Source organism: Chinchilla lanigera, unplaced genomic scaffold, assembly GCF_000276665.1.
Source record: "Chinchilla lanigera isolate Chin_1 unplaced genomic scaffold, ChiLan1.0 scaffold00072, whole genome shotgun sequence".
Classification (NCBI taxonomy): domain Eukaryota; kingdom Metazoa; phylum Chordata; class Mammalia; order Rodentia; family Chinchillidae; genus Chinchilla; species Chinchilla lanigera.
This window is the reverse complement of record NW_004955473.1, coordinates 1199464-1225240: the sequence shown is the minus strand read 5'-3', so window position 1 is coordinate 1225240 and position 25777 is coordinate 1199464. Positions and strand designations below refer to the sequence as shown.

Below are 25777 nucleotides of genomic sequence, written 5' to 3'. Positions count from 1 at the left end.
AACCACATGGTCAGATATAGTCACAGCAATAACCCTACTTTTCTGATACCAATTTTCTGTATTAGCTAGTTTTCCTGTCACTATGACACAGTTCCTGACAACCACAATTTAAAAGAGGGGAAGTCTAATTTGCCTCATGATTTCTGGAGATTCAGTTCATGGCTGGCTGGCCATAAGGTTAAGAGCATCATGGAAGGGCATGGTGGATCAAAGATGTTTAGTTCATAATGGTTGGAAATCAAAGCAAAGGAACAGTGTTAGAAAGGGGTGCAAGACCAGACATACACCTCAGTGTCATGTCTCTCTTACTTTCCCAGACATATCTAGAAATGGGGTCCACCAATCCCACTAGTGGTTTTTAAAGCCAATTAAGTTGACAGCCCACTCTAATTGCCACAGAAAGGAAAATGAAGTTATCTATATTTGCAGATAACAGCTTCTGTATAGAATACACCAAGACCTAATGTAAACATATACACATATTTAAGCTAATAAATGAGGTCAACAGTATTACTGAGTACCTGATTAATAAAAAATCAATAATATTTCCGAACTACAGCAATGAACAAATAAAAAAATGAGATTACGAGAACAATGACAATATGGACAATATCATAATAGGAATAAATTTTGCAAAAGGATTACAAAGCTTATATACTGAAAACTACAAAATTTTGAATTTCACTGTTGAAGCAAAATAAAGAAGATGTAAATAAATATAAAGACATTCCATGTTTATGTATTGGAAGAGTGCATATTGTCAAGATGGCAATACTCCCAAAATGAGCTACAGATTTAATGTTATCCTTATAGAAATCCTAGGTCATGTCTTTGTAGAAATTGACAAGCTTCTCATAACATTCATATGGAATCGTATGGGACCCCAAGTAGTCAAAATAATAATGAAGAGTGCTATGGTTGGAGACTCACACTTCCAATTTTCTAATCTTACTTACTACAAAACCACAACATTGAAAGCACAGTGACACTGGAATAACAGACATATACATCAATAAAACAGAACTGAAAATCATGAAATAAACCCTAACATTTATGATCAATTGATTTTTGATGACCGTGCCAAGACAACTCAAGGGGGGAGAGAACAGTGTTTTCCACAGATGGTGCAGGAACAACTGGATAGTTACATGCAAAACAATGAAGTTATAACCCTACCTCACATATTACACAAAAATTAACTCAAAATGGATCATAGACCTATTTCTAAGAGCTAAATTTATAAAATATTAGAAGAATCATAAGTACAAATCTTTATGACCTTGAATTAGGCAATGTTTTCTTAGATCTGATATATATAGACATAGATAAATTGGACTTCATAAAATAATAAAATCTTATGTTTTAAAAGACATTATCAAGAAAGGGAAAAGGCATTCCAGGATATGGGAGAAAATATTTGCAAATCACATATCTGATAAGAGTCTTCCAAAATCTAGAATATTTTGGAATACGTAAATGATCCTTACAGTTTAATAACAAAATGACAAATACTCCAGTTCAAAAATTAGTAGTAACCAAATATCTGGCTGATAAGCATATGCAAATTATTCAACATCATTAGTCACTAGGGAAATGCAAATTAAAACTTCAGTGAAATCCCTCTTCAATTCCACTAGATAGCTATAATCAAAAGTACAGATAATAATAATTCTTGGTGAGGACGTAGACAAATTGGAACCCTGCGACCTTGTTAATAGACAGTAAATTGGCTCAATTGCTTTTGAAAATAGTTTTATAGTTCTTCAAAAGCTAAATAAAGAGTCTAGGCTCTTCCTTCCTGACAAGCGTGCAAGGCAGGGGAAACCTAGGGCCCCCTCTGGGGCCTCAGTGGCTACCTGCCACACTCATAGTGTGTCACCCCAGGCTAGGCAAAACCCCAGACATCTTCAGGAAGCCCGGTGAGTTGGGCTCTGCCTCCCTGAGCAGCATGCAAGGCAGGCAAAAACTCGGACACCCTCTGGGGCCTCGGTGGCTACCTGCCACACTCATAGTGTGTGGCCCCAGGCTAGGCAAAACCCCAGACATCTTCAGAAAGCCCAGTGAGCCTGGGCTCTGCCTCTCTGACCAGCGTGCAAGGCAAGTAAAACATCGGGCACCCTCTGAGGCCTGGGAGGCAACTCGCCACACCCATACTGTGTCGCCCCAGGCTGGACGAAACCTGGACATCTTCAGGAAGCCCAGTGAGTCTGGGCTCTGCCTCCCTGACCAGCATGCAAGGCAGGCGAAACCTCGGGCACCCTCTGGGGCCTTGTTGGCTACCCGCCACACCCATAGTGTGTCAGCCTGGGCTAGGCTGAGCCCGAGACATCTTCAGGAAGGCCGGTGAGTTGGGCTCTGCCTCCCTGACCAGCATGCAAGGCAGGCGAAGCCTTGGACACCCTCTGGGGCCTAAGAGACTCCCAGTCACACCCGTAGTGTGTCTTCCGGGGCTGGGTAGAAAGGCAGACACCTTTACCAACCTGGTGAGCCACTCTGGTGCCTTCCCCACCAGGGTGTGAGGCACGTGGATCCCTGAACAACTTCTGGGGCCTTGGGGTTCACTGCCAGAACAACTCACACCCGCCTGGTAGCTCAGCTGAAACTTGAACATACTCAGCGGACTCGGGGAGCTCAGCCTCACCCCTCCCCTTACAATGTGGGAAGCGGGCTCTATCATGGGCAATATCTGAAGCCTTGGTGAACTCGACCTGCATCCTCCCAACTCTTGTGGAAGCTGGGCCGAACCCCAGACAGTCTCAAAAATGCTGACCAGCTTCCCTCTCCCTTCCCACACACTCGAGGGAGCAAACTGAATGCAAGAAAGGTTGGGAGCATCTGGGACCCCACCTTGCCAACACTAACCAGCACAGGAGCTACACTGAGCACTGGGGATGTTCAAACTTTCACCCTGCCACTCACACACAATCAGGACAGTAAGACTGCACTACAGGGAGTCTCTGATTCTTCAAAACTGACAAAACAAAGGAGCAAAATGCAATCCCAGACCTCCACACCACCCAAAACAAGTCCAGGAGGCATCAACACAGAAGAACCTGGAAATCATATATCTGAAATTTCTGAAATGATAGCAACTGAAGTAAAGAAACAACTCCATCAGGCCATACAAGACATCAGATCAGAAATAATGTCTGAGGTGAGAAAAGAAATGACAACAATAATGAAAGAAATGTTCAGAGTATCCAAAGATGACATAGACAAGAAGATAGAAGAGCATAGGCAACTCAATGAAACCTTCAGGGAACAATATAGAAAAGAACTAGAAGGTTTAACAGATGCAAACAGATATCCAGGAACTTAAAAATTCCACGGAAAGCTTGCAAAACCAGCTGAAAAAAGCTGAGGTAGACTTTCAGACCTCAAAAACAGCATTGTCATTAATGAACGTGAAAGGAGGGATCTCTTAAAAACAACAAGGAATCAGGAAATAACAATTCAACAACTGCAAGATGAAGCAAAGAGAAGCAATGTCAGGGTCATAGGTATTAATGAAACAGCAGGTGTCAACATAAATGACATAAAAAAAATTGCAGAAATAATACCAGAAAATTTCCCAGGCATGGTAAAAGAATTGGACACCCATGTAAGGGAAGCATATAGAACTCAGATTAATCATAACCAAAATAAATCTACCCCCAGACATATAGTGATCAAGATCCTGGAAACTCAACAAAAACTCAGAATATTAAAAGCTGTTAGAGAAAAGAAACAGATCACCTATAAAGGTAAGCCATCAGAATCATGGCAGACTTCTCAACACAAACATCAAGGCAAGAAGAGCTTGCAGTGAAGTATTTCAGGTACTGAAAGAAAATAACTTCAAACCCAGATTAATGTAGGCTGCAAAGGTATCTTTCAAATTTAACGGAAAAATAAAATATTTTCATGATAAAGAACAACTGAAGAAATTCATGAGCACCAAACCAATCCTACAACGAGTACTAAAAGATATTCCAGAAAGAGATAAAACAGACCGCAACATCAAGAACAACAACAGAAAGGAACCACCAAAGAGAGCAAGGAATAAAACAGAGGGAAAAAGGAGGATCCAACAGCAGGAAAATAGCATGACAAAGATAAGCCAGTACATATCCATTATGACCATCAATGTAAATTGTCTCAATGCACCAACCAAAAGAAGCAGACTTGCACAGTGGATCAGGAAACAAAACCCAACTATATGCTGTATATAAGAAACACATTTAACTCAAAAAGAAATTCATAGACTGAAAATTAGAGGATGGAAAGCAACACTCTGTGAAACAGGAACCCAGAAAATAGCAAGTGTAGCTATTTTGTTTGCAGACAACATAAACTTCAAACCAAGAATAGTCAAAATAGATAAAGAAAGTCACTATATACTTGTAAAGGGGAAGCTTCAAGAGGAAGAGATAACAATCGTAAACATCTATGCACCGAATATAGGAGCACACACCCATATAAGACAAATTCTAACAGACATGAAAAATGAAATAAGTAGCAACACAATCATAACAGGGGACTGTAACACACCATTGTCACAAAGAGACAGATCAACTAGAAAAAATTGGGAAAGAAATAGCAGAATTTAACCAATCGTGTGAACATATGGACTTCGTAGACTGGTACAGAGTGTTCCACACAACATCAGAATACACATTCTTCTCAGCTGCCCATGGGATGTTCTCTAAAATAGACCATGTACTAGTATATAGAACATGTTTAAGTACATGCAAAGGAATTGAAATCATCCCATGTATAATGTCAGACCACAGTGTAATGAAATTGGAAATTAATAACAAAAGAAAACACAAAAAATTAAATAAAATCCTTCTGAACAACCAATGGATCACAGATGAAATCAAAGTAGAGATTAAACACTATTGACAATCAAACAAAAATGGAGATACAACCTACAGGAACCCGTGGGCTGCAATGAAAGCAGTCCTCAGAGGTAAATTTATAGCGGTGAACTCCCACATTAGGAAAACAGAACAAGCACAAATAAACAATCTTACGCTGCACCTTAAATTCCTAAAAGAAAAGAGCAACTCAAACCCAGAGACCAAAGAAGGCAGGAAATTATAAAGTTCAGAGTAGAAATTAATGCAATGGAGACAAAGAATTATGAATGGAAGATTTGGTTCTTTGAAAGAATAAATAAAATAGATAAACCCCCAGCCAACCTTATCAAAAAAAAAAAGGAAAGGAAAAACTGAAATAAACGCAATAAGGAAAGAAAGGGGTGAAATCACTACAGAGTCTGAAGAAATTCAGAAGATCATCAAAACCTACTTTGAAAATCTTTACTCCCATAGGATGGAAAACACAGAGGAAATGGACAGATCTAGATACATATGAATTAACAAAGCTGAATGAGGAAGATATAAACATCCTGAGTAACTCAATATCAACCAGTGATTGAGAATGTAATTAAAAACTTGCCAATGAAGAAAAGCCCAGGTCCTGATGGATTCACAGCTGAATTCTACAAGCAATGTAGGGAAGAGTTAATACTAATTCTTCTCAAATTCTTTAATGAAATTGAAAGGGCAGGAATTCTCCCCAACTCATTCCTGGAGGCAAGTATGATTCTGATATCAAAACCAGAGAAAGACCCAACCAAGAAAGAAAACTACAGGCCAATCTCCCTAATGAATATAGATGCAAAAATTCTCAACAAAATACTAGCAAACAGAATACAACAAGTCATCAAGAAGATTATACACCACAACCAAGTGGGATTCACACCAGGAATTCAGGGATGGTTCAATATACACAAATCAATCAATGTAATACACCATGTCAATAGAGCCAAGGACAAAAATCACATGACCCTCTCCATTGATGCATAAAAAGCCTTATAAAGTCCAACACTCATTCATGTTGAAAACCCTACAGAAAATAGGAATCGATGGCCTTTACCTCAAGTTAATCAAACCCATTGGGGTAAACCAACAGCTGACATCATACTAAATGGTCAATAATTGAAAGCTTTCACTTTAAAATGAGGAACAAGACAAGGATGTCCACTGTCACCACTCCTATTCAATATAGATCTGGAAATATTGACTAGAGCAATTAGACAAGAGAGAGAAATAAAAGGGATAAGGATAGGACAGGAAGAAGTGAAATTGTCATTATTTGCAGATGACATGATACTCTACATAGAAGACCCCAAAAACTCCACCAGAAGGCTCATGGATTTAATAAGCAAATTCAGTATCATGGCTGGATACAAAGTTAACACTCAAAAGTCAATAGCAATCCTGTACACAAGTAACAAACAGAATAAGAGAGAAATTAGGGAAATCACACCTTTCACAATAGCACCTAAAAAGATGAAAAACTTAGGAATCAATCTAACAAAAGAAGTAAAAGATCTATATAGTGAAAATGATTGTACTCTGAAAAAAGAGATCAAGGAGGACATGAGAAAATGGAAAGATATTCCTTGCTCATGGATAGGAAGAACCAATGCTGTGAAAATGGCCATTCTCCCAAAAGTGTTGTACAGATTCAGTGCAATCCCAATTAAAATACCATTAGTATACCTCACAGATCTAGAGAAAACACTCCTAAAGTTCATCTGGAGACAGAAGAGGCCTAGAATAGCAAAAGCAATCTTGGGAAACAAAGGAAAGGCAGGAGGCATCACAATTCCTGACTGAAAATTATATTGCAAAGCTACTTTGATAAGATCATCATGGTATTGGCAAAAAACAGACCTGAAGATCAATGGAAAAGATTAGAAGATACAGATACAGCTACAAACACACTCAGTCACCTTATCTTTGACAAATGGGCACACAAGTTCAATGGAAGGAAGATAGCCTCTTTAATAGATGGTGCTGGAAAAACTGCCTTTCCACATGCCAAAGACTAAAACTAGACCCATGTCTTTCACCATGCACTAAATTAAAGTCAAAATGGATCAAAGATCTAAATATTAAAACAGAAACACTAAATTTATTGGAAGAGAAAGTAGGTAAAAATCTTGACCACATTGGGGTAGGCAGAGAGTTCATGAACAAAAATCAAACTGCATGGGAAATACTTCAAAGAATCAAAAACTGGGATCTCATCCTATTGAAAAGATTTGCACATCTAAAGAAATCACCAATGAAGTAAAAAGAAAGCCCATGAATTCAGAAAAAATTTTAGCCAATTTCCCCTCAGACAAAAGACTTCTATCTGGGACATATAAAGAATTTTTAAAAAATCAGGCCTCCCAATTCAAAGACCCCATCCAGAAATGGGCATCTGAGATGAATACACATTTTTCTAAAAAAGAGATACTAATGGCGAATAAATGCATGAAAAAATGTTCAACATCATTAATCACTGAAGAAATGCAATTGAAAACAACACTGAGATTCCATCTCAGCCCTGAAAGAATGGCTATCATCAAGAAATCAACCAATAACAAGTGCTGGAGAGGCTATGGGGAGAAAGGAACCCTCCTCCACTGCTGGTGGGATTGTAGATTGGTGAAACCACTGTGGAAATCAATTTGGAGATTCCTCACAAAACTAGGCTTAGAAGTCCTATTTAACCCAGCTCTTCCCCTTCTGGGTATTTTCCCAGAAGAATTAAAGACATCATACAACAGCAGTATATGTGCACCCATGATTATAGCAGCACAATTTGTTATAGCTAAATCTTGGAAACAACCCAGATGCCCATCCACTGAGGAATGGATAAAAAAGTTGTGGTATTTTTATACAATGAAGTATTACTCAGCTATTAAAAAATAAACTCGAGGCTTTTGTAGGTAAATGGATGCAACTGGAGACCATACTCATAAGTGAAATCAATCGGACCCATATGTGTAAACATCATATTGGCTCCTTGCTGTAGGAACCTGAAAGACTACGTAAAACTCAAAACATACAATAGATGATAGGAAAGGGAAAGCAATTGGTCAAAGGAAGGAACGACTGGGATGAGGGAAAAAAGAAAAAAGAAAGAAGGAAGGCAAAACATAAATATATATATGAATAGCTTCTATGATTGTATTGCTGTTTTCTGATGGTGTATTGAAATGAACAGGTAATGCTCACAATTTTTAATGTTCTGACTGACTTTACATGTGTCTGGTGGTCTGAACAACTGATTTGAAGGTAACAATATGCAATGGAATTACAATGGTGAACTCCTACCATCTTTTCTAGTGAAACTCTCTATTATCTCTAAGGTTTTATCAAAGAATTATTTTCTTATTCTCTTTAATGGTTTGAGCAATCTTTCATTCTTACATCTGATAATCTGAGCAATGCAGTTGGGGATAGTGGTATGCAGTGTAACCACCACTGTTGGTTTGTATTAATTTGTCTTGAGACCCTGTATCACTTTGAATGTTTTTGCTTTGATTTGTTTATGTTGATGATACTGGTAAGCTGCTACTGTTCTATTTTTTTGTTTGTTTCTCATGTACTACTCTTTAAAATTAAAAAATGTTAAGTAAAGAATTTTCATATGGTCTACAATTTCCCTAGGTGTATTCCTGAGAGATGTGAAAAATCCATGTCTTTTTAAGTTTTTTTTAAACCATCCTAAGTATTGAAACCTGGACCTCACGCATGCTAGTTAAGCACTCTACTCTGAGCCACATCCCCAGACTGAAAATATACGTCCGCACCAAGATATGTCCACAAATGTTCACAACACCACCATGTCACTATTCATAATAACAAAGAAACAGAAAAATTCCAAATGGCCACAAACTGATAATTGATAACGTGTGGTATAGACATACATTGAAATATTATGTTCAGCCTTAAAAAGGCTAAAGTGAAAGACTGATATATGCTAGAACATGGGTTAATCTTGCAAACTCTGTGCAAAGGAAAAATGTCAAAAGTTGAAGGCCATATGGTATATGACTATTGGTATGAGATGTCCAGGGCAGACAATGCATAGAAGCAGAAAGTAGATTAGCAGTTGGCAGGGGAAGTGGAGATAGAGGAATGGGAAATGACAGCTACTTGGTACAGGATTTCTTTGGGCATAATAAAAATGTTCTAATATTGATTGTAGTGAAGATTATACAACTCTTTGAATATAATAGCACCACGGAATTTTTTCTTTTAAATAGTGAATTATATTCATTGTGAATTATATCTCAATACAGCTATTTTAAGAAAAAGTAATGAGGTATAATATACCACTGATTCAACAGAAAAAATGTTTGGATATGAGATTAAAACAATTTAAAACTAAAAGGTGATCCAGCCGATGTAATATTATTAAATACTAAAAGGAAATGGGCTATCAATCCATAAAAAGACCTGAAGGAAAGTTAAAGTTATATTTCTAAGTGAAACAAGTGAATTAGAAAAGGCTATATACTCAATAACTCCAACTACTTAAAACTGTGGAAAAAGAAACAATGTGGAAAAAGTAAAAAGATGATTGATTATCAGGGGCTTGTGGGGAATGAGAGATGAACAGGTGGAGTATATATGACTTTAGAGCAGTGCAGTGATTTTTGTCTGACAGTGGATACATACATATCATTATACACTTTTCAAAATCCAAAGAATGTACCACAGTAAGATGAAAACGAATGCAAACTGTGGACTTTGGGTGATAATATGTTAGTGTTGGTTCATGCATTTAAACAAATGTTCCACCTTCATGTGGGTACTGATCAGAGTGAATAGCTGGAGGAGACTATGCATGTACTGTAGTGGGTGGGCAAAGAGTATATGGAAACTCAGTAACTTCAGGTAAAATTTTCTGTGACCCTAAACGCACTCGCAAAAGTAAAATCTAACAGAAAATCACACCAACCAAAAAGGTAAATTAAAAAAATGCACTCTCAATTTAGTTAGTGTAGATTCATGCATCCTATAACCTTTATGGTTTGTTACTGTCCCATCAATGAACTCCACACAAGTTTAACTTGACTAAAGAAAAAAAAATAAATATCTACTTCATGTAAGATGTTGTATATTAGGGGGTGAGGAAAAGAGAATGGTAGCTTCATATACTAAAATGTTCTTGAGTAAAGAAAACAGTAAATAAGTCACAGTTGAGATAGAATGTGTCTACATTCATCCTGAGGAACTGGTATATACATATAACACATTCTGATGAGTTTTACTCCTCTGAGGTTGAAATTTTCATCTCCAATTTATAGATGAAGGAACTAAGACTCATTCTACAACAAGCCAAACAGCATTAAGATAAGGAAGGGTTGCATGGAGGTGCACACTCCTAGCTCCTGACATTTATGCTCTTCCTCCTATATTTCATAACCTTTTCTTACTCTGTTTTTTTATATTTTAAAAAATTTAGTTGTCACATTTTTATTATGCTACCATGAGTGGCGTAATGCTTATATTAAGTAAATACTGCAAAAGACACATACTTGGAAAAAGTCATTTTTAAAATGGTCTGATTCCCTTCCCATCTTCCTCACACTCCCCTAAAGCTTCCTTAATTTCCTCCCCCTTGCTTTCTCCCTCTCCTTCCATTAGAGAGTACAGCGATAACCCAAATTCCAAGAATCAGAAAGGTGCTGCCATTCATCGTAAAGGGGGGAAGACTCTCAGTGAACGTGACAGATAAGAGCAGACAAGAAAATTTAGAGATCTAACAAAATGTTAGTATCTAAAACTAGTGGATAGGGCTGGGGATATAGCTCAGTGGCACTGCGCCTGCCTAGCAAGCATGAGGTCATGAGTTCAATCCCCAGTACCACAAAAAAATAATAATAATAAAATAAAATAAAACTAGTGGATATCATGCAACTATGCCAAAGATATGTAACAGACATCTATTTATTTTTATACCACCCTAAATTTAATCATCATTTAACAGTGGTACCCAGCAAAAGCAATTTAGCATTATATGCACAATCGCACTCCAAAACAAAGAAGCCATAAACACAGCTTGAATCCTCTTTCTACTCGCAAAGTTTTTAGCACAAAGTTGGAGCAAAAGAAGATGAATGCTAACAAAAAATCTCCATCAGGAATTGAGATATAGCACACTGCTCTTTTTTCAGGAGTTTTCTGTGAAGAGCACTGTGAGAAGCTAGAAAACTTGTGTGTTCAACATGGTCTGCCGCTGGGAGTCAATCTACTGGAACAACTTGGGGAACAGGATTGAACCTGCTGGTTATTCATGGCAGGGGCTGGACAAATGGAGGAAGAGGCCTGCAGCTATATGGGCTGCATAGGCTTGTTCAAAGACACCAAGATCTGAGTGGAAAGACTAGTATGAACTTCATAGTCCTTCATAGTCCTTAGGATAAGCATGGAGAACCTGATCATGCAGCCTCAACCAAGCCATCCTAACATTCGGAAAAGAATTTAGAAGCTAGGCTCAGTCGAGCAGGCCTGTAATCCCAGCAATTTAGGAGACTGAGGCAAGGGGATTACAAGTTTGAGCGCAGCCTGAACAATGTAGCAAGACGCTGTCTCAAGATAAAAAATAAAGGGCTGGGGGATGTAGCTCAGAACTCCCGGGGTTCAACCTCCAGTACTGAAAATAAATCAGAAATTCTTTTGCAGCCCAACTGGTTTATCTTCCTGAAACAGATTCTATCTTGTGTGTTGCCAGCTCATAGCATAGAACTTTTGTCACAGAAACTTAGTAAATACCACACGTATTAACGATGCTGCTACTAATGATAGGACCCCAAATATGAACATCACCTGTGAGGAACCATCAGGGTTGGAGGGAGGCTACTTTGTCTCATAGTAGATGACATAGTTCATGTTTTATGTAAGATTTTCACAGTGCTACCAGCTTAGTCATTGCTGGTAATTTAAAAAAATTATTATTATATGTTTATCATAAGTACTTACATTCATCCCGAGGAACTGGTACATACATATAACACATTCTCATGAGTTTTACTCCTCTGAGGTTGAAATTTTTATCTCCAATTTATAGATGAAGGAACTAGGACTCATTCTACAGCAAGCCAAACAGCATTAAGGTAAGGAAGGGCTGCATGGAGGTGCACACTCCTAACTCCTGACATTTACGCTCTTCCTCCTATATTTCATAACCTTTTCTTACTCTGTTCCTTGCAATGCCAACCTGACCCATTCTGGGCCAGGCTATAGAGTCCAGTTTTCCATGTTGAAAGTTTAAAAATCTCTATGGTGCTATTAAAAATCAATGTTTGTTGTAATGTATTATTCTTGGTATCTCATGTAGCCTTTGGTCAATGATACCAGACCTGGGATGATTCTGAATGGAGTCCTTCAGAGCAGAGCAGTTTGAGTCATGCATTAATTTTTTAAATCAATGTATTCCATATTCAGGAGAAATGGCTGGGGAGGAAACAGACTTTATAACTTGATAAACACAGATGTGTGAGGGAAATGTTTCCATCAGTGTGTATTCTTTCACCCTCTGTGATCTGGGGAATGTTAATATCCTTCTCATACTGGTAGAAAATTTAACATGGTTCTGTAGTGTCTGTCAAGTTTGATTATGCTAATTTGTCACAATTATTGCTTTACTTTTAATCAGAGTAAGGGCACTAATTTAGTTTCCTGTGTTTTTGTCTAAAGTACTTTAGGTCAAAAAACTTGTGAAGAGACTGCACAAAAATGATTTAAAGTGTTCTAAGTTTTTAAAAAATCTGCAATGAGGTTGCAGGAAATGCATTCATTTGGCATTAAGGATGTAAGAGCAGGAATGACCAGTTGAGTGAATCCGGAACTCAGTTAACAGAGAACTCCTTCCATGTTTGAGAAGAGATCATTATAAGGCTTCATGCAGAATACGAAACCCACCAAGCTTGGTATTTCACAATTCCTTGGATTTCTGGTCTAAAAAGAAATAAAAAATGCAAGTACTATATGTACTATGTATCTTTTAAAACACATTTAATACTAAATTCATCAAGAATGGATTTCTTTCAAGTAAATTAAATAGGCGCCAATCCCAGGAGAGGCCCAAGCTCCAAGCAGATTTTTTAAAATCTAATTAGGATTAATTAAAACAAGTATGAAGAAGAAAAGTAAAACCCATTGGAAGTTTCCATGTAATTCTCAAGGCTACATGCAGAAAACAGGATGAACAATAACTGAGAGAGTTGGCAGAATGAAAGACCCTGAGCAAATTCTGGCTCCCCATCCTGTCTTCCTTGCGTCCAAAGCCAGGGCCTGCCCATGTATTCTAAGATGGGGCCTGGCCCTAGGCAAAACCACCTTAGGTAGGAGCTCCAGCCACAGATAGGAGCTGAAGCAGTCTTGTGTACCTCCAAGTCTCTCTGCCTCCCTTGTTTAACCAGTGACATGGTACTAACAATAATCCCCTTCTTATTTGAATTGTTCTAAACGTTAAATGAGCTACTTCAGCAAACAGCTTAGAACTGTGTGAGGCAATAGGAAGTGCTGAATAAAATATCACTCTCTCGTTTTTCTTTCTCCTCCTTCCCCTCTCACTCTTCCTCTTGTAGGAACTAAGTTACAGACATGAGGAAGCTGCTATTCCAAGGCCACTAGCCTGTAGCCCAGAAGGCAGAGATCCTATTTAAAAACTCCGATTTGTGAATTGATATTCATTACACTTTATGATGCATAGCAGGTGATTTCATAAGGTTCAGCATACACATAGATATTTCTCCATACAATTGTACACATAGGCTGAGATCCCCCTTCCTTCCCCTTCTAAGAGTGTTCTGGTGATAATTAATTTTGCAAAGTAAAGCGAATTTGTTTCTGAAGACAGCAAACACGTTAGAGACCTAGCAGAAGCAGAAGTGGGGTTCCTGTGACCCCTGAAGCATGATCAAACATCATCACTCTAAACAGACCTAGAAGGCCTGAATGAATGAGACATCAAACAAGGTACAGTTCCGAAGGGAGGGACAGGCAGCTGGACAGGCAGTTGGAATACAAGGGCAAATGCTTTCCAAAAGAGACAGTGGACTTCCTTCACAAACACAATGCTCTTATGTTTCATTCCATGAAACTAAACCTCTATTTTACATCTGATCGTTCACACTTTTTGGTAGCAAAAGAAAAACACACACCCACAACTGGAAAATGTATATATGTTGACAAGTTGATTTCTCTGCCAAATCAAACTCTCCTTCAGCTATGTTGTATGAGATAGATTGATAATTTACAGCATAGGCTTGAGTTTAAAAAAGAGGGATCCATTCATTAACTCTATAAGAATACTAAGAACAAACTTTTAAAAATCACATATATGTATACAGTTTTTTTCTTTTAAAAAAAGCACATTAACTTCAAACAGTGCTTTGGCTGCATATTTTATGAGGTTTATTTGTACTGCACATCTTTGATGGGCTCTATTTGTAGCTGAAAGTACAAACATACTGATTACAATCATTCTTTCCTACATTTAGGAACAAAATTAATTATCTGCAAAAAGCAGAAAGGCTTAGATAGACTCTCAGTCAGTAAATGATAATAGACAGCTCCCAAATATAATGACTCCACTTCCTACTTTATCTGTTTTACGCATTCTGAGTGGAACGAAAAAAGAAAAATTAATTCACTGTCTGAATATTCTTCAGAAAAGGTATGAACTGGGTAAAAAGGAGACAGCAGCAACCCTCCCCCAACCCCTATAGGAAACAAGAAAGCAGCAAAGGGATCATTCACTTCCCAAAGGGACATTTTTAAAAGAACGTGAAGAAATCTGAGCAATGTAGTTGAGGATAGTGATAGGTAATGCAACAACCACTGTTGATTCGGATTATTTTGTCTTGAGACCCTGTATTACTTTGAATGTTCTTGCTTTGATTTGTTTATGTTTGTGATACTGGTATGCTGCTACTGTTCTATTTCTTTGTTTGTTTGTTTCTCATTTAATGCTGTCTTTCAAATAAAAAAAAAAGAAATCTGTATTTTCACCAAAACAATGTTTGTTTGTTTTGCCCCGTTAACATCCCTCCCCCAGCAAAGAAAGGAATGGTAAATCAAACACCTAGAACAGTGCCCAACACTCAGTACTTTGCAAGTTACAGCCGCAAGTAATGATGAAGTGTGTATCTGATCCTACAAGGGCTGAAACATGCTAAAAGTCATTTGTCCAGAATTTCCTCACTACGGCCTTTTGTGAAGCTATGTAACATAGCATGCATTAAGCTTGCCCCTACTCTTGAGGAAATTACAATAATATACTGCAGTGTCTTTAAAAATGCTTCTGTGAAATTCAAAATATATTTTCAGTTTTTTGAGGGGGCAAGAGGATTGGTCCTTTTAAGACATGGCCTAAACTATACAATGTTTTCTGCTGAAGACCTGAATAAGATAGCACCAAGAGGTTAGTGAGCCAAGGCTACCTGTGGTGCTGTTGTGAGTGGATGATTAGCACCACATTTGCGAAGAGTGAACTTACTTATTGCGAAGAAAAAGGAAATCTCAATGCAAATATACTATGCACATGACTTTATGGTTTTGAAGGCATTTCACCTTTTGGAAGGAAGAAAGTAAATATCCAAGGACTCTTCTGCCCTCTCAGGGTAGGAGGCTATTATTTTATTTACCATATTCTCATTCCCTGGCTACCCAACATATTAAAAAAGTCATTGTGGACCCGCGCACTGTTGTCTTGGGTACACTCGCCTTCCCAGAATATTAGGGCATAAGAGGGTTTTCCTGGACTTCTGCTCTCTTGGGCAAATAGCCCCTAATTTTTTAACTTTTTGAAATACATTCTGAGGACATATCTGTCTTCCCTGTTACCTCCAGCACACATGAATAAAGCATCTGCTTACTCTGCTATGGTTATCACGTGTGTCACTTTTTAAATGCAGTAAAAGAGAAAACTTCAGTCAAGTCACTTAGCAATACAAAATTCCCAACTCTACAGCCTGGGAAAAGAAGAAAGAAAAAGACTGTTTAAAGACTGAAAGAGAGAGCAATAGAGTAGTCGCTGGAAGTCCAAGGTGCTAGTTTCCTTCTAATGAGAGGCAACAATTAGGTAGCCCTTTGATACCTTCTTTGTATTCTCTGAACAGCTGGAAAATTGCCACTGCTCCCCGTCTACAGATGTGTCTTCTGCTGTGGTCCAACTGGTGGCACATAGCCGTGCCTTTCGTACAGCCAAAGAGAGCTTAGCTACTTGTCTTCTTCTAATTTCCTTGCCTGACCCTACAAAAGCACTGGAAACATGAGAGGCTCTTACAGCCACCCAAGAATGGGGCACTGTGCCTTGGAAGACAATTCTCCATGGATCTCTTGTTCTTTCTCATGCCTTACAGATGCCCTGACTGCCTTTTATTCCAGACTGTCTTTTTCAAGTATCTTTGTATGGGAAACCACCTTGGAAAATATAGTATCTTCTTTCAGAGGAAAAGGCTAGGCAAACTTAGCACCTATTATAAGTGCTTTTTTTTTTTTTTGGTTTTCTCCAGTACCGGGAACCGAACTCACGACCTTGCGCATGCCAGGCAGGCGCTTTTGCCATTGAGCTAAATCCCCAGCCCCTTAGCACCTATTATACAAGGTTTGAGTTTTTCAAGTTTCAAATTCCTCTCATGTAATGCAACTGTGTATGCAAGAGTCCTCTGGTCCTCTTTGCGTTACCCTATGGAAATGGGGGCTTAGGTATCAGAAACAAATGCTGAAGTTCCGGCTATTGTCACTCCTGTGAGCTATAGATTGCCTTTATCTCTGATACAGGTATCTCAAGTATTTAACCAGCATCCCTGAAACTGTGACAAGGTAACTTATTACCTTGCAATTGGGGTAAAAATATCAGATCTTTCATGTTTGTGGACGTATCCCTGCCACATCAATCCACTGCCCACAGAAAAGAAGTAAAACTTCTTTCTACAAATCCAGAACAGGGGCTTAGGAGTCTTTCAGTGGTACAGCACTTGCCTAGCATGTGTTAGGGAGAGGGAGAGGGGGTTGGGGAGTTGAGGGGAGGGAAAGGAGACGGGGAGGAAGAGGGAGAGGGAAAGGGAGAGGGACAGGAAGAAGGAGAGGGAGAAGGAGAGGGACTACAAAGAACTAGAAATCATGCTGCCACTTTTTGCCAAGGGAAAGGTAAGCAATTCTATGAAGAGTCTACCTAATAATGACCATATATATACATCTGCCACCAGGTTTAAACATTTTTGAAATCTTCCCTTGTGTAATTAGTTTTTGAAACCTGCCTTGAAATTAACATTCAGTGCCCAAAAGTGGTGCCAATGTTTATTTTGTGGTCTTTCAATAAATAGGTCTTCTATGTTTAAAAATTGTATCTTGTCACCTGTGGAAATCACCAGAACCATTTCACTGTGAATGGAAAAAGGACGCTAGCCTCTAAACATCTTTTGTCTTTCCAGAAATGGACCTCATATACATAGATTCACTTATTACAGTTCTGGATGCTGACCTGCTGACACTAATTAGGTAGTTAGACATTCACTTGTTTTTATCACTTTTAGATCACTTGGTACTGGAAACAGCTTGTATGAATTCAGAGAAGGTATCTCTATCTGAGACTAAAAAATGAAAGTCCAAAGTGATAGCATGAGGAGAAAAACACTGACAATTTGACATCTGAGAAATGACCTCAGCCTTCAAAAGCAGAGGAAGGAAGGGCTAATCTTGGAAATTCTGATGTGTTACAGTCACTCACACAGACAGCAAAATATAAGAATTTGATAGAATGAATTACTATTGAGGATCAACAGGAGAATCTTCCCCAGAGATTCTTCCTACACATAAATAAACAGACTTCATTGACAGTAGCTTCAGAAATTCAAGCAAAGGAAATGGATGTGCTTGGATAGCAGAGTATGCTGGGTTCTAAGGAGACAGTATCACTAAGGAAACTCCATAATGGAGATCTCTGTGTTAATAATATTCAGAATTAATGGCAGATGTATTCAAAACTATCTTTTTGTTCAATTTGTAAATTCTTACAGTTGCAACTGGAAGATAACCAATTCCTGGTCACTGGTACTACTCCTAGGTATTCCAGACAAAGCCAGTTGCCTGCGGGACTGGATCTCCCATCACCCACCAATAACACACCAATAATTCACCCCCTGTCTTAGAAGCTACTCTGTGCCTTGAAGTGTTAGAAAGATGAAAAATCTCATGCCTTTTAGTACTGCGTTGAAAAATACTAGAGCAAAAGTCTCCAAGAAGGAAGAATAAATTAAAAAACTGTGCAGCTAAAAAAAGAGTAGGGAGTAATACAGGATATTAAATAATACAGTAAAAGCCTATTTAGCTTGTGTTTAGGGAATGAGGATTCTAGGGAAGAGAGAGTAGAACTATTTGAGAGAGCAACTGAGAGTAATGCTTAAGAGCATGAGCTCTGGAATCAGATAGATCTAGCTTGAAATCTTGGCTCTGCCACCTACTAGACCAGTGACCCAGAAGGCATCACTACAGTCATTCTAGACCATTTTTCCAGACATTGGGTATGGCTCCTGTGTCTACCATAGTACTTGCCAGACTGGATGCTCAATAAGTATTTCCAGAAATGAATCCTCTTTCAAGCAGTGTGAAAAGGAGTGTCACAACGAGGAAAAAAGGGCAGAAATTTTGGTGACAGAGGTTTCAATTTTGCACAACGTTCAGTGAAGCATTATAACAAGCGAAGGTAATGAAACTGTGGAGAGGAACCACTAGCACAGAGACATGCCTAGACGAGTCAATAAAAAATGTACATGAGTACAAGCAGAAAAATACAGTGCAAACAGCCATGGAAGGATTTGTGAGCAATTACTTTGCAGGGTAAAGAAAGTAAACAAAAAGTTCCAGCAAACTTTCTAGGACAGAGATAAACACCTATCATGCCAATTATTGCTCATTTAAGAAATGGATGAATTAGCCAGGCCTGGTGACACAGGCGTGTAACCCTAGCACTCTGGTTGAGGCAATAGCATAAGTTCAAGCTCTGCCTGGGCAACTTAGTGACTTAGTACATCAATCAATTAATCAACTTAGTACAACCCTGTCTAGAAATTATAAACAAACAAATGCAACTTAGTGAATTAATATAACCCTGTCTCAAAATTATAAAAAAATAGGGGGCTGGGGATTTAGCTCAGCGGCAAAGCGCCTGCCTGGCAAGCGCAAGGTCGTGAGTTCGGTTCCCGGTACCAGAGAAAAACCAAAAAAATATATATATATATAAAAAAATAAAAAAGGCTGGGAGTATAGTTTAATCTGAAGGCTCTGAGTTCAATTCCCAGGACCACATACTCATGCAAAAAGATGAATTACGGATGAAATGAACAAAGGTCACACATGTAGTTCATGCATAGGAATATGGTAACAAAATTCAAAAGGATTTTCAAAGCAAAAATAGCTAAATTTTATATTTTGTCATTTTATTTTATTTTTATTTTACTGAGACAGGGTCTCGCTATACATTTCAGAATGACCTTGAGCTCACTATGTAGCCTGGGCTGACCTGGAACTCACAGCGATCCTCCTGACTCAGGTTTCTGAGTGCTGGGACCATAGGTGTGCGCCACCACACCCAGCTGGTAAAAATAGCTAAATTTTAAAAAGAGGCCATGGCATTCAGTAATTGGGCTGTAACCAGAATGTTGAAATACATATAGTGCAAACTGTACATATTTGCTTGGTTCAGTGTATAAAATGTAGAATTCAGTCATATGCTGATGAATTTAACAGTGATGTTTTTCACCTAAATACTTTTAGAGACTTATTCAATGTTCACTTGGGCCAAGATATTCATCCTATTTCATCCTCTGTGAAGTGACAAAATAGGTCTATTCACAGTTGAGTATTAGTAGTTGTTTAGAGATTTTAATACACATTTTCTCTCTCCCTCATTCTCTCTCTCTTCCCACTCCTACTCTCGCATTCATGCATATATATTTCAAACATTTACCAATACTTTTATTCACTTCTTTGGACTGAAATAACATTAAGAAATCTTGTCAATTAAAAGTATTTTTAAGGGGTTAGGGATGGAGCTCAGTGATAGAGCACTTGCCTAGCACATGTGCAAGGCCCTTGGTTCAATACCTGGTACTGAAAAAAAAAATTATGAAAAGCCAAATTTCCATTTGCCACCTAGAATTACATACAAAGATAGGGCACTGGAGTGGGGCTTAGCAAGTACTCCCCACATATTTAATCCTTATACTATCTCCGTTTCATGGGAAGTATCTGAAGCCCTAGTTTTGCCACTAACTGCCATAGAATATGGTCATTCACTTCCAACTACCAAAGTGTCTGGATTTGCTCTGAAGGGAGCATCAGAATCAACTGGGACACTATTTAAATAACAAGTTCTCTGGCCTCTCCACAGACCTGTGATATCAGAATCTCTAGGAGTGGACTCCAGGAATCTGTTCAACAAGTTCTCCGGGTGACTGGATGGTGAGCCAAGTTTTGGGGAATTGGTTCCTTACCACCCCGAGGGTGCTGCCAGTGGCAACACCCCAACATTCACCTGCATGCCTTCAGTTGGTAGTCTGAAAGACTGAGAACACTTCTAGAAGAAACTAAAGCACTAAGAATTCATAATTATTAAAAAATAAAATCTAACAGTGCCACAGTCAGTGAGGAGACCAAAAGACTGTCAAAATCCCAAGTGGATGGCAGCTACCAAAACAACCGGGCAAAAGTCTCTGTACGGCAGGTCCCATCCAAAACTCATGGTTAGCTAAAAAGACTATCCCGGTTCGGCTCAGGAAGAGTACATTTTTAAAGAGATCTCTTGCCCCAACTGAACCTCAGGCAGGACTGACTGCAGGGTTTTCCACTTCATCACAACAGGAAAGTGAGTGTCCTCCAGCAGGATCTCATTAATGCCTTGGTTTAAAATCAGCTTTTGCTTTGAGCCATTCTGTGGGTTTGCTTATAAGAACACAGTTCTGCAGTCCACCCAGTCTTCACTTCCCCTCACCTCTATAAGTGGCCCTGCCCCTTTCTGGTCCTTACAGCATATAGGCTGAAACACACCTGGCCAACAATTCCCCCAAACCCACCATTTGATACATATTATGTAGACTTGGTGATCATAAAACAGGGACAAGGCAGAGTTTACATATGCTTTCCAGTTTAGTTCCGGCATTCCCAGGGGGGTGGCAGACTTCACGCTCTCATAACCAGCTGGGAGCTGGGAGCAATCAGGCTCTTAATGGCCAAAACAGAAAGGGACTGCATCACTGAGCACCTCTTGACAGCCAAGGCCTTTCCTGCTGAATGATAATGACATGAAATGTACCCCCCTCTATGCATACGCGCACAGGACATGCACGCAGGCGCACACCTGCATGCATTCACCTAAAATGGAGCAGGTTTAGAAGCTTGAAATAGCTATCCAATTTAAGTTCGCTATGTCTTTGCAAAATCCTAATGGAGCTTTTACAGTGAAAGACTGAAAGGGTCTAGTGAGGGACAAAGTGGTGTGACAGAAAAAATATCAGATTGGAGCAAAAAACCTTGGATTTTACTTCTGATTCTCTCATTAATTATATAACATTAGGTGAGGCTCCTTGAACCTTATTTCTTCATTTGTTAATCAATGGAACAGGATAACCTAATTCCTCAGAGGACTTCCAACGCTCACATTATAGTGAAATGTTCACTGTGATGAGATTTATTCAGTTATGTTTGTCTAGCAACTAGACTGTGATCTTTTCAAGACTTAAGACCTATGTTTCAGGTAGTTTGGAATATCCAGCACCTAACAAAGTATGATGTGCAAAGCAGATGTTTAATAAATGTTTACTAAAGAAACCTTTATGTTGAGAACAGTGCACTTAATTCCTTACCAGCTCCCACCCTCATTTTTTTGGTGGGGGGGGGATAAAAGCTCTAGAGGGAGATACATATGTTCAAAATCAATTATGCTGCTGTCAAGAGACCAACATCGGAGGCAACCATGAAATACTCCTACACTTTGTCTCTAATATTAACTTTTTCCTGCTACTAAAGTCATTCCCAGCTGGGTGTGATGGTCTGTAATCCCAGCTACTTGAGAGGCTGAGGCAGGAGGATCACAAGTTTAGGGCATGCCTGGGCAATTTAGCAGGGTCCCATCTCATAATAAAAATGAAAAGGGTTGGAGATGTAGCTCAGTTGTACAACACTTGCCTAGAATGCTCAAGGCACTGGGCTCAATCCCCAGCACCACAAAAGGAAACAAAGGTGTTCCCACACCACCAGCACCCTTGTACCTGACACTCTGACACACAGTGGCTATCAATCAGTAATACTGAATGAACATTTGAAGGCATTTACTTTTCATTTTTCTAGTTCTGTGAAAATTATTTTTGCACATGGCCCCAGAATCTGGCCTCAAATTATGAATCAGTCAAGGGAATAATTAGCCAGTGAAGAACACCATCGTTTGATATGATGTTTCTGTTCATTTTACTATAAAATATTTTCTCAGCAAATGTGTTTTAAATGGCCAACATTGTGAATGGGGCAATTAGAGCAGCCCCATAAGTAGCCATGCCGAGGGTTGCATCATTTCTGTCTTCCTAGTTTAATTCACCAAAGAAACCAATTACCCCTATTATTTTGTACTTCCAGAGTTTAAAGACAAGGCTAAATGGTCCAATCTGTTCTCCACATTCTGGGTAAGCAATGGCTCAACATAGACAGCAGTTGCACTGTACTGAAGCTAAGTACAAGAATCAACCAGGCCAACCAGAACTGGTTTGAAACCTAGGTCCTCCCACATAACTGACTTTGAAATATTGGGCAAGGCACTTACCCTCTCTGTTTCATTTCATCCTGTGTAAAAGGGGGACATTATGATGAAAAGGAATCCATTATCATGGGTTCTATAAAATAGTATGATCCTGCCCAGCAGAGCACCCATGATGTAGTCGGAGCTCAATGATGGTAGTGTATTCTACTATTCTACCACCTTTGCCTACAAAGCTGACAACATTAAAAAATCAATCACTAGCTTAAGGGGATCTGGCTGGTAGTGTTGGCTGCTTACTCTGCCCTATATTGGAAGGATGCCTCCGGTGGTCCCTCAACAATGTCTGGCTGAAACTAGGAAAACCAGTGCCTCATTACAGAACTATTCTTCCACATCACAAATCCCATGAGCCTCAGACCAGTATAACCATGGCCACAAACATATATGTTAGGGAACACGGGTGTTTTGTTTTCTTATCTTCTCGTGAAGCTTTAGTTCATGAGTCTGGGTCTCTTGTGTTTAAAGTCACTACTCAGCGAGGTTATGTGATATACCTGACTAAGAGTACAGGAATGAAACTAGAATCAGAAAAAGTGGTGATAACCAAATTAAAAGGAGACCTGCTCAATTTCTTAATTGTGGCTCCTCCACTCGCTACATCTGGGTGCTTATAGCAAATAATATCACTAAGCTTCAGGATTCTTATTTATAAAATGAACATAATATCTCCCACTTCACATGACTGTCTCCAGGATTATGATAACTGGCAATAACGGTAATAATAGTTAACATTTATTGAAGACTTACAAGTGCCACACAGATCCTACGTGCCTTACCACATATCATTGCCTAGGAAGACGTTCTGTTTACACCTACTTCGTGTATAAGAAAAACAAGGTTCATGAAGTTACTATGGCTCCCTAGTGTCCACAGCAAGAAAGTAGGGGAAGCTAAAATTCAAAGCCTGGCTTTATGACTCTATAAACTGTCATTACTATGCATTGGCTAGCTCGGCGAAGTCATTCAGTCCATGTTATCCGAGCCTGCTCCCTATTTTACTCACTTCTCTTAATGAGAACCTGCTGCTGGGCGGGTATCCTACCCCAAGAAAGCCTAGTCTGAAAACTGTAGATTGGTACTCACGGTGGTAGTCAGCTTGCCTCCATTCTTCTGGACATACTGGATAGAATCATGGATTGTTGAAAAGAGGCCAAGCAGTACATTCTCCATGTCATAGATTCTGTACATGCCATTCACCAGTTCTTCGAGAGAAAGAATGTATTCTCGCCAGTACTTGTCAATCTCCACCACACCGGCCATACAGCCTTGCATGACTACATTGCAGTAGCCGCCACAAGGCTTCACCATCATCAGTCCCTGGCAGTAAGAGCAGTACCACATTCTGGTGAGCATCCGGCCACAGTCCTTACTGAACTTCAGGTGATCCGTTGTGTTGATCACTTCAATTCCAAGATTCAGGGCCTGAAGAAAGATGCGTGTGACCTGCAGTGACTTGGAGACCTGGGTCATGATAAGCTTAGGGAAATTCCCAAATAATTTCAGGTCACGTCTTGCTCCTCGGAGGCACTCATTGATGTCTAAGGTTGACTCAGGCAGGCCTGGGTTCATCAGCTGGGTATAGATGACTGGAAACAGGCTGTCAAACAATTCATTCACCATATCATCCACGTTGATATCAGAGCCCAAGATGTAGAGAGACACATCTGTGAAAAATTCACCCACAAAATCAAAGGCTTGTGGGGTGAGGCTTGGGTAGTTGTTTTTGAACATGGCATTGGTGTAGTTCTTGGCATGGCGAACAACAATTTCAAAGGCCTCTGTAAAAGAAGAGATAAATGCCCACAATTTAAACCATGAAAATCCCGGGTATAATTGAACTTGATATTTTCTCTATTGCTATGGTGATTAAAGTCCCATTTCCCTTAAATAATTGACTTACATTCATTTTTGGCATTGCCTATACTCCAGCAGTTGTTTGCTCCTATAAATCAATTTTCCTTTCTGAACATGAAGTGCAAACTCTGATGTGCACATAAATTCTTAAAAACCCAAATTATATTTCAAATGACAAATGCCAGGATTCAGTTAACATTTCAAGCTTTCATGAAACTATTGATTAAAAATTGGCTAAATGAGAAGTTATTTCTCTTTCTTTCATTGATTTATTCACATAAAAAGAAATTGTGTTTCAGGACATTTCATTTTTAGACAGAGATAAATATTTGACAACAAACCATATACTATATAAACTCACATAACAATGTAAGCCTGTTCAGCCCCAGAGGAGAAGCAAGTTATTAGTCAAGAATAAAAGCGATCACAAATTTAATCATTTTGGTAGATTTTCTCCAGATAACTTTAAAGGGAGCTGTCTGACAGATTGCCAGAGCTGGAAATGGAATTTATTCACTGAATGGGGATCTGGATGGAAAAAACAATCCATGCACTTATCTACAGATTTGATATTGAAAATAATTGCAAGTTGAACATCTGGAAGGATAACTGCTAAGCTTCCTTGGTAAGCTCAGCTTCCACATGGCCTAGAAGCCTTATCTACCCTACAGAGACCTCAAATTCATGATTATATCTGCTGCCCCAACGCCCTGGCATAAAGCCCAATTAGTGTCATTGGTTTGAGTGAGAAAATAGTAATGTCATCAACTCATTTTCTCCAATCTGAAATACTGTTGCCGCAAATTATGTCCTCAATAATCAGAGTTCCGCAGTTTTATGAAGGAAAAAAATAAAGCTGCAATAATAGCTTTTTCTCAAGAAGAGTTTAAAAATAAATAAAAATAACCAAGTTTCCTGAGATGTTTAAATATCACTTAGAACTTTCTTCCAATTTCTTCCCAAAAGTCAAGGTCCGTGATAAATGTACTCCAAATGATGCCAATTCATGAACCTTGAAAAATCAAATTATTACCACTTTCAGACTACTAGAGAGACAGTACTCCAGCAGTTCCTTGGGATCACTTAGTCCAACATTTCAGTCATCTGTGGCAGAATTGAGCTCTAGGTTATGCCACCACCATCTGCCCTAGATCTCTCACAAGGAAGAACACGCTCCCTAGATTCGCCCCTCAGGCTTATAACATGCCCGGCAAAGTTGAACAGATGCCAATGCAATTGTATGGAGCTTCCAAGCCCACTTGAGAAAATA

At 39.0% G+C, this 25777-nt stretch overlaps 1 protein-coding gene across 1 annotated transcript in view; it reads right to left on the bottom strand.

The window, feature by feature from the left end:
* Gpc3 (glypican 3) overlaps positions 1 to 25777 on the bottom strand; it is a 462080-nt gene that overhangs the window by 206466 nt on the left and 229837 nt on the right. The window contains exon 3 of the mRNA XM_013523049.1: positions 23737 to 24431. Coding sequence (XP_013378503.1) covers positions 23737 to 24431 — 695 coding nt within the window. The remainder of the gene's footprint in view (positions 1 to 23736; positions 24432 to 25777) is intronic.